Here is a 10,028-nt window from a genome sequence, read left to right on the forward strand (position 1 = left end):
TTTGGAGTTTTGTCATTTTTACCCAAACTGAAGTAGGTCCTACTTTTTACTATTGTATTCTAGTCTAAACAAACACAGAGTTGGCATGTTTCAGAACGCAACTGCCGAACACAAGAAAGTCATGCACCGAAAAAGAAAATCCAATCGATTCTCTGAAACTGATTCTCCGTCTCGCCGGCAAGAAGCTCGCCGTCGGGGCTGGTTAGCTCGCGGCGGGGCTGCCTCCTCAGAGCTGGACGCCTCGTGGGATATCTCGCCGCGCTGCTTCCCCGCCACGGCAGATCCTGATGCCTCCCCGCTACTCCACCACCACGCCCGTGTCCCGCATCCGCCGCCGCCTTTCCTCCACCACCTCCCCCGCACGGCCCTCACGCTCCTGGTCTCCCCACGCCGCCTTTGCCGCGGCCACGGAGCGCGCCCGCGCCGGCACGCTCAGCCCGGAGGACGCGCACCACCTGTTCGACGATTTGCTACGGCAGGCCGCCCCGGTCTCTGAGCGCTCCCTGAACGGCTTCCTCGCCGCCCTCGCCCGTGCGCCGGACTCCGCAGCCTGTAGAGATGGGCCTGCCCTTGCCATCGCCCTCTTCAACCGTGTGCGCCGAGAAGAAGCCGGCTTGCAGGTGGCGCGGCCCACAATCTTCACGTATGGCGTCCTCATGAACTGCTGCTGCCGCGCGCTTCGCCCGGACCTAGGGCTTGGCTTCTTCGGCCTCCTCCTCAGGACGGGCCTCAAGAAAAATGTGATCATCGGCAGCACCCTCCTCAAGTGCCTCTGCTATGCAAAACGGACCGATGAGGCTCTGAACCTGCTGCTTCATAGGATGTCCGAGATCGGCTGTGTGCCTGATGCCTTCTCATACTCCATTGTCCTGAAGAGCCTATGTGATGACAGGAGGAGTCAACAAGCGCTGGACCTGCTTCAGAAAGTGAGGAAAGAAGGAGGTGCCTGCTCCCTCAATGTGGTGGCATATACCACCGTCATACACGGCTTCCTTAAGGAAGGGGAAATTAGCAAGGCATGTTATCTATTCCATGAAATGGCGCAGCAAGGGATCTTGTCAGATGTGGTGACATATAGCTCGATTATTGATGCCTTGTGCAAGGCCAGAGTAATGGACAAGGCAGAGTTGTTCCTTCGGCAAATGGTTGACAACGGTGTTCAACCGGATGAAGTGACGTATACTAGCATGATACATGGATATTCCAGTTTGGGCCAGTGGAAAGAGGCAAGTAAACTGTTAAGAAAAATGACAAGCCAGGGTCTCGTACCAAATATTGTTACTTGGAACTCGTTCATGGCCTCCCTTTGCAAGCATGGAAGAACCAAAGAAGCTGCAGGTGTTTTTGATTCCATGACCGCCAAGGGCCACAAACCTAACATCGTCACGTACGGCGCTCTGCTCCACGGGTATGCGTCTGAAGGATGCTTTGCTGATATGATTAATCTCTTTGATTCAATGTCAAGCAATGGTATTGTAGCCAACTCTCATGTTTTCAACATCTTAATTGATGCATATGCTAAACATGGAATGATGGATGAAGCTATGCTCATACTTACGCAAATGGGGGAACAAGGAGTGAGTCCAGATGTAATCACCTATTCGACTCTAATAGCTGCACTTTGTAGAATGGGCAGGCTGGCTGATGCTATGGACAAATTCAGTCAGATGATTTACATCGGGGTAGAACCAAACGCAGTTGTTTATCACTCCCTAATTCAGGGTTGTTGTACACATGGTAATTTAGGGAAAGCTAAGGAGTTGGTTTATGAAATGATGGACAGAGGTATTCCTCGACCCAACATTGTGTTCTTCAATTCAATAATTAACAGCCTATGCAAAGAAGGAAGGGTTTTGGATGCACACGATATCTTCAACTTGGTTGTGGAGATAGGTGAGACACCTAATGTCATTACATTTACTTCACTGATTGACGGATATTGCTTAGTCGGCAAGATGGAGAAAGCATCTCGAGTGCTTGATTCCATGGTATCAGTTGGCATTGAGCCTAATGTTGTTACATATAATACACTTGTTAATGGCTATCTTAAAAGAGGAAGGATTGTTGATGGGTTGAGTCTGTTTAGAGAAATGCCGCATAAGAAAGTTAAACCTACAACCGTTACATATAACATCATACTGGATGGGTTATTTCGTTCCGGGGAAACTGTTGCTGCAAAGAAAAAGTTCAATGAGATGATCGAAAGTGGAACAACAGTGAGCATTTGCACATACAGTATAGTTCTTGGGGGACTTTGTAGAAATAATTGCACCGATGAGGCAATCGTCATGTTCCAGAAATTAGGTTCAATGAATGTGAAGTTTGATATTGCAATACTCAATACCATGATTAATGCAATGTACAAGGTTCGGAAAATAGAAGAAGCTAAAGATTTGTTTGCTGGGATATCAGCCAGTGGGCTGGTACCTAATGTGTCTACTTATGGAGTTATGATAAATAATCTTCTAAAAGAAGGATCACTGGAAGAAGCTGACAATATGTTCTCATCAATGGAGAAGAGTGGCTGTGCTCCCAGCTCTCGTCTTGTAAATGATATCATCAGAACATTATTGGAAAAGGGGGAAATAGTCAAGGCTGGAAATTATATGTCTAAAGTTGATGGGAAGAGCATCTCACTTGAAGCTTCAACTACTTCATTGCTATTGTCTCTCTTTTCGGGAAAGGGAAATATCGGGAACAAATAAATTTGCTCCCAGCCAAGTACCAATTTTTTGATGGAGTCATTTGATGGACTTGACTCAGGTGATAAGGCTTGGCATGGTTCAGAGCTCTCTTTCAACTATTTGGTCATGTATGTTTTCCATGCATCCACTAGGATGGAGCTGAGTGATGGTGCCCACCGCAGAGTTCTGGTCCGGTGCGTGCCTGCTGGGCATGCATCCTATGTACATTGATCCATGTGCCCTCTATTTGCACGTGTCCAGATCACATGGTGCATTCTATTATAGGTTTGGTAATGGTAAAAAGATTGCAGATGTCAGTCAACATTTGATGGTGGATCTCATCCATGAGTTTATCGAGCTCTTCCAAGAAGCTCTTGTATTGGAAAGCGCAGACATATAAGTAAGATATACTTAGGTGTAGAGTAGAGGGTTGTGGAAGGTATGGTCTATCTTCAACCAGATAAATTTCTTTCATGTCACAAATACCCTTTTTAAAATATGGACACAAGTCTTTGTTGTAGAGTGATCTTTGGGGGTTGGTACATTAGCAGTTTAGTGATAGTTAATTCAAAACTTCAAACAAGGATGACCGATGAAATCTATATAATGCAGCTAGTTCTTGTGTAGTTATTTATCATACACAGCTGCTACTGAAAAACATGTCATGATGCCCTAGTATTACTCTCATTTTACTTATATATGTTAGTTGCCCTTGTAGTGAAATCACTTGTCATACTTCAAGCTATACTTGTGTGGCTGATTTTGTTGTGTTTCTCTTTTATTGGCTGCTATATTACTTATCACTTCTTTTGTATGGCCTCCATATTAAGCAGGCTGATTTTCATCACCATTGACACTGATTGGTATGTTCATCCACCAAACTTGTCGTATCCCGTGGTTATTGTTGATTCTGTATGCAAGTACTGATGGAAAGGAGGCTATGGGAGCACTATTGTACAATCTACAACTTCTGACTGGCTCTTTCTTCTCATGAGGGTCAGTGTTGCTGCAGTATCCTGCAGTGATCATTAGCACTACTGTATGCATATCATCTTCAAGTTTTTGTTCCGCACGATCTTCCCTTGCAACTTTATATATGGATCTATTAACTCCCTCTTGATGAGATAGTAACATATGTTACTAAAATAAATCTCTCCTGTATTAATTTATTCCTATCCGCCACTAACAGTTTGATTATCAGGTTCGTGTCAACGCAAATGTTTTGTTTTCAAATCTTCTTTGTATAACTACAGCTTGACACAAATAGATAGATCTAACTTCTTCCTTGGTTTTGGTTCTGTTTAATGCAATAATGATAATGTCCGAGTTGCAATTCTGCTTCGTCCGTGCATATTTCTCTTTATTTTTTATTCGTTTTGTAGCCACAAATCCCACTGTGTTCATACTGTAGATATTGTATATCCTCTTCTGTTTTACATTACATATTCTCGTGTGCAATGAGTTACCTGTTCAGAACCCAAACAACTCTAACCGTGACATAGAACCTTCTCACTAATGCATCAACTACTGAACTTAACTAATCGGTCAACAGGTGAACTAGCGAGAACTTGCCTTTTGCGCTCTAGCGATGCAGTTCGTTTATTCTCCCCGTTGTAAGGCATGGGCATAATTGCAGACCGACCAAATTTCATACGGTGTGTTGTCCATCTAATGTTAGTGTGCCTTTTTAGAGTCGGCTACTGCTAATGTTGATGTACATATGAGCATAACAATCAGTAAATTTGATTTATTACATGATTATTTTTTACGGAAGGCAACATCAGATAGTACTGCCGTTGTGTCACGCAGGACAAATAGTCTGCTAGTGGCAAGAAACATAACAATGCGAACACACATATCAGTCGTGTACATTTTATGGTGCATTGGGTTTGCTAAGGTGAGGGGGCATTCTGACAGTTGGTAGACATTAATGTCAATATTGTTTTCTTGATTAGTATATGGTTAGTATGGAGCGACCTAATCCATAAAAAATTCTCTTTAGGTCCCCAACATAATTTTGTATTCTCAACTATAATCATATACTTATTCTTCTTTGGAAGACAACAATACATAATTACAAGATAAAATATTAAAAACACACTTTGGTTCTGGAGAACATTAACTCAAGATCATTATGCTCATATAAATCTTTTGCAAATGCCAGTTTGCATATATCACGGGTTAAGACATGTTTTTCACTAGGAAGGAGGGAACATTGCGTTTTAAAAGAATAATTCTTTTGCTGCCCTCTCTACCTGCAGAACAACATTTATGTCATGCAAAAATGCATCCAAGTGAAAATGGCAGCTCTATGTACGCACTGGCCGCTCTATGTAGGTACTTTATTTTTTTTATTTTCTTATAAAGATTTTGCGATGTGTATTTTAAGTTTTCCTTCTATATACTCTTACGTGTAGCTCGGCATCTGTTTTAAGTTTCCTTCTATATACTCTTTATTTGTTCTTCAACTTCTGCATGATGTTAAATCCAGATATATACACTTATCTCCATTGTGATTTGTGTACCTACGGAATTTTGATGGAGGTTAATATTTTTGGTTTGATTATGACTTGCTTTGCACGTGCTCGGTTACTAGTACACTAAAAGATCAAAGATAGGTCTTTTAGGCAAGATTTGTTCTACTGCAAATTATGCATCAGCCTTTTAAGTTTTAATCCTTGACTACTGGTTCAGAACTAGAGGAACCCTTAGGCAGTTTGTATTCGATGACCGTTGTAATCTGGTTTCGACAATGGTGAACTTTTGACATATATGTCCAAATACTCTCCTTTTGTTGTCTCCTCACACTTAATTTTTAGCAGAGGAATGAAAGAGGGCTCGTAAGGGTATGGAAAAACTGCATATGCTGAAAATGAAAGAGAAAATCTCAACAATTAAACCTGAAAAAATTGGTCTGAACTTGTACAGATTTCAGAAACGAGAACTAAACAGTGAAGTGATGCATGACTGGAAATGAGGTGATTATTTTTCCCTGGTGATATTTCATGCAACCAGCAGCCTGGTGTTTTCTGTGCATCTGTACATTATCATCTGTGGTTTATTCTGTCAAGATTTGAACATATGTACCTTCAATCTGGGTCCTTGTGTGATTGCTGTTTGTGTAAAATTTGCCTCTCTGTTTGAAACTAAAGGGTTGTCCTTATTACAGCCTTTGTGCTCGAACTGATGTGCTGCCTGGAGAAGCTCAGTTGAGCCACCGGCATATATGGCTAGTACACCTTTCGCCGAATCTCTTGTCTCAGCAAAATCATAGTACTACTAGCTAGCGACAAGTAGATTCACATTACTCTGTTTGTACACATTTACGGCTATTCTGAAGGGAGAAGTAGATTCGCAGTACCAGCTACCTGTTTGTAGTTCTTTGTGTATAGTGCTTGAAACCTGAGGAGAAACAGGTTCCTGATTTTTTGACTTGTTGCGGAAAATCTACTTTGGCTCATAGGTGTAGATGCACTCACTATTTAAAATCATATTTCAAAATGTCTAAAAATTCTGAAAAAAATATCAGGGTGTACATTCAGACATTCTATATTCGCGCATGAAGTTTCACAGAAAAAATATTATTTTTTGTGGCTAGTGTTAAATTTTTTTTTCCAACGCTCTAAAATAGCTTTTAATGAGACATTTTTTTTTGTCTTTTTTACATAGTGCACACAAAATGTTTTTTCATGCCAAACTTTTGTGAGCTAACATATAATGTGAGGATGCGCACTCAGAATTTTATTTCGAAATTTGTTAACATTTTAAAATAAATTTAATTTTTTTTATAATAGGTGACATATGAGCCAAAACACCATGTCCACTTGTTGCTCTCTTTGATCTACTCAAACTTCCTTTTGTTATTTGGAGTTGGAGTTGGAGTTGGAGATGCGTGTGAGTTTTTCTAGAATGGTTAGTGATATTTTGGAGTTTTCACCATCATGCTTGCAAACTGAAGTAGGTTCTATTTTTGGGTCCCTCTATTTTTTGATCTTGTATTGTAGAACAAACCATCTCACTGAAAAAGAAAATCCAAGAATTAAAGCATGTATGTATAATAACACTGAAAGAAAATAGACACTGAAGTACTGAACCACATAACAGTTCAAACTGAACCTCCTCCAACTCCAATCGAGTTCTCCCTCAAACTGAAGCGGAGGCGAGGAGCTCCGTCTCGTCGGCAAGAAGCTCGCCGTCGGGGGTGGTTAGCTCGCGGCGGGGCTGCCTCCTCAGAGCTGGACGCCTCGGGAGATATCTTGCCGCGCTGCTTCCCCGCCACGGGAGATCCTGATGCCTCCCCGCTACTCCACCACCACGCCCGTGTCCCGCATCCGCCGCCGCCTTTCCTCCACCACCACCACCACCACCTCCCCCGCGCGGCCCTCACGCTCCTGGTCTCCCCACGCCGCCTTTGCCGCGGCCACGGAGCGCGCCCGCGCCGGCACGCTCAGCCCGGAGGACGCGCACCACCTGTTCGACGATTTGCTACGGCAGGCCGCCCCGGTCTCTGAGCGCTCACTGAACGGCTTCCTCGCCGCCCTCGCCCGTGCGCTGGACTCCGCAGCCTGTAGAGATGGGCCTGCCCTTGCCATCGCCCTCTTCAACCGTGTGCGCCGAGAAGAAGCCGGCTTGCAGGTGGCGCGGCCCACAATCTTCACGTATGGCGTCCTCATGAACTGCTGCTGCCGCGCGCTTCGCCCGGACCTAGGGCTTGCCTTCTTCGGCCTCCTCCTCAGGACGGGCCTCAAGAAAAATGTGATCATCGGCAGCACCCTCCTCAAGTGCCTCTGCTATGCAAAACGGACCGATGAGGCTCTGAACCTGCTGCTTCATAGGATGTCCGAGATCGGCTGTGTGCCTGATGCCTTCTCATACTCCATTGTCCTGAAGAGCCTATGTGATGACAGGAGGAGTCAACAAGCGCTGGACCTGCTTCAGAAAGTGAGGAAAGAAGGAGGTGCCTGCTCCCTCAATGTGGTGGCATATACCACCGTCATACACGGCTTCTTTAAGGAAGGCGAAATTGGCAAGGCATGCGATCTATTCCATGAAATGGCGCAGCAAGGGGTTGTGCCTAATGTGTTCACATATAACTCGATTATTGATGCGTTGTGCAAGGCCAGAGCAATGGACAAGGCAGAGTTGTTCCTCCGGCAAATGGTTGACGACGGTGTTCAGCCGAATGAAGTGACATATAATAGCATCATACATGGATATTCCAGTTTGGGCAAGTGGGAAGAGGCAAGTAGACTGTTCAGAAAAATGACAAGCCAGGGTCTCATCCCAAATTTTGTTACTTGGAACTCGTTCATGGCCTCCCTTTGCAAGCATGGAAGAACCAAAGAAGCTGCAGGCGTTTTTGATTCCATGACCGCCAAGGGCCACAAACCTGATATCGTCACGTATGGCGCTCTGCTCCACGGGTATGCGTCTGAAGGATGCTTTGCTGATATGATTAATCTCTTTAATTCAATGGCAGACAAAGGAATTGTAGCGAACTGCCATGTTTTTAACATTTTAATTGATGCATACGCTAAACATGGAATGATGGATGAAGCTATGCTTATACTTACGCAAATGTGGGAACAAGGAGTGCGTCCAGATGTAATCACCTATTCAACTCTAATAGCTGCACTTTGTAGGATGGGCAGGCTGGCTGATGCTATGGACAAATTCAGTCAGATGATTTCCATCGGGGTAGAACCAAACGCAGTTGTTTATCGCTCCCTAATTAAGGGTTGTTGTACACATGGTAATTTAGGGAAAGCTAAGGAGTTGGTTTATGAAATGATGAACAAAGGTATTCCTCGTCCTAACATCGTGTTCTTCAGTTCAATAATAGACAGTCTATGCAAAGAAGGAAGGGTGTTGGATTCACACGATATCTTCAACTTGGTTATAGAGATAGGTGAGACGCCTGATATCATTACATTTACTTCACTGATTGACGGATATTGCTTAGTCGGCAAGATGGAGAAAGCATCTCGAGTGCTTGATTCCATGGTATCAGTTGGCATTCAGCCTGATGTTATTACGTATACTACACTTATTGATGGCTATCTTAAAAGAGGAAGGATTGTTGATGGGTTGAGTCTGTTTAGAGAAATGTCGCATAAGAAAGTTAAACCGACAACCATTACATATAACATCATACTGGATGGGTTATTTCGTTCCAGGGAAACTGTTGCTGCAAAGAAAAAGTTCAAGGAGATGATCGAAAGTGGAACAACAGTGAACATTTGCACATACAGTACAGTTCTTAGGGGACTTTGTAGAAATAATTGCACCGATGAGGCAATCGTCATGTTCCAGAAATTAGGTTCAATGAATGTGAAGTTTGATATTGCAATACTCAATACCATGATTAATGCAATGTACAAGGTTCGGAAAATAGAAGAAGCTAAAGATTTGTTTGCTGGGATATCAGCCAGTGGGCTGGTACCTAATGCGTCTACTTACGGCACAATGATACAGAATCTTCTAAAAGAAGGATCAATGGAAGAAGCTGACAGTATGTTCTCATCAATGGAGAAGAGTGGTTGTGCTCCCAGCTCTCGTCTTGTAAATGATATCATCAGAACATTACTGGAAAAGGGGGAAATAGTCAAGGCTGGAAATTATATGTCTAAACTTGATGGGAAGAGCATCTCACTTGAAGCTGCAACTACTTCATTGCTATTGTCTCTCTTTTCGGGGAAAGGGAAATATCGGGAACAAATAAATTTGCTCCCAGCCAAGTACCAATTTTTTGATGGAGTCAGTTTTGTTGCATAGGACTCGGCTGATAAGCCTTGGTGTGGTTCAGAGCTCCCTCTCAATGTGTGAACATGTATTCTCTTCTGTGGGCACACCAGGATCGAACTGGTTGATGGTGCCACCATGGTGTTTTGATCCCAAAAGTATTGTCTATCTTAGGTGTAGAGTGGAGGGTTGTGGCAGGTATTTTCTATCTTCAACCAGATAAATTTCTTTCATGAGGGTCAGTGTTGCTGCAGTATCTTGCGGTGATCATTAACACTACTGTATGCATATCATGTTCAAGTTTTTGTTGCGCACGTCTTCCCTTGCAACTTTATATATGGATCTACTAACTCCCTCTTGATGAGATAGTAAGATGTTTTACTAAAATAAATCCCTCTTCTATTGACTTATTCTTATCCGGCACTAAGCCTCTGATTTGACATGTGCGACATGCTTCCTGGCTGGGCCTGGTGGCTGTGGTTAGTATCGAGGTAGATTATGATAATCATGTTTGGCCAGGGTATTTTTAGATGATGTCTGCTTGGTTAACTTCTACTAAATCAAGTTATAAATGCAATTGTCTCTGTTATATAATAGGATAAC

At 43.2% G+C, this 10,028-nt stretch overlaps 1 protein-coding gene and 1 pseudogene across 1 annotated transcript; both read left to right on the forward strand.

Annotated features, from left to right (window-relative positions):
* Positions 1–287: 287 nt before the first annotated feature.
* On the forward strand, positions 288–3,790 carry LOC124647112 (annotated as a pseudogene).
* A 3,184-nt stretch (positions 3,791–6,974) lies between these two features.
* LOC124647113 (protein Rf1, mitochondrial-like) lies at positions 6,975–9,488 on the forward strand. The gene has a single exon (XM_047187096.1). The coding sequence runs from the start codon at positions 6,975–6,977 to the stop codon at positions 9,456–9,458; it is 2,484 nt and encodes an 827-aa protein (XP_047043052.1). The 3' UTR covers positions 9,459–9,488.
* Positions 9,489–10,028: the final 540 nt, after the last annotated feature.

Source organism: Lolium rigidum, chromosome 4 (assembly GCF_022539505.1).
Source record: "Lolium rigidum isolate FL_2022 chromosome 4, APGP_CSIRO_Lrig_0.1, whole genome shotgun sequence".
Classification (NCBI taxonomy): Eukaryota; Viridiplantae; Streptophyta; class Magnoliopsida; order Poales; family Poaceae; genus Lolium; species Lolium rigidum.

What these genes read in the sequence shown, in the direction of transcription:
- LOC124647113 (XM_047187096.1), top strand. Translation starts at nt 6,975, where the DNA reads ATGCCTCCCCGCTACTCCACCACCACGCCCGTGTCCCGCATCCGCCGC.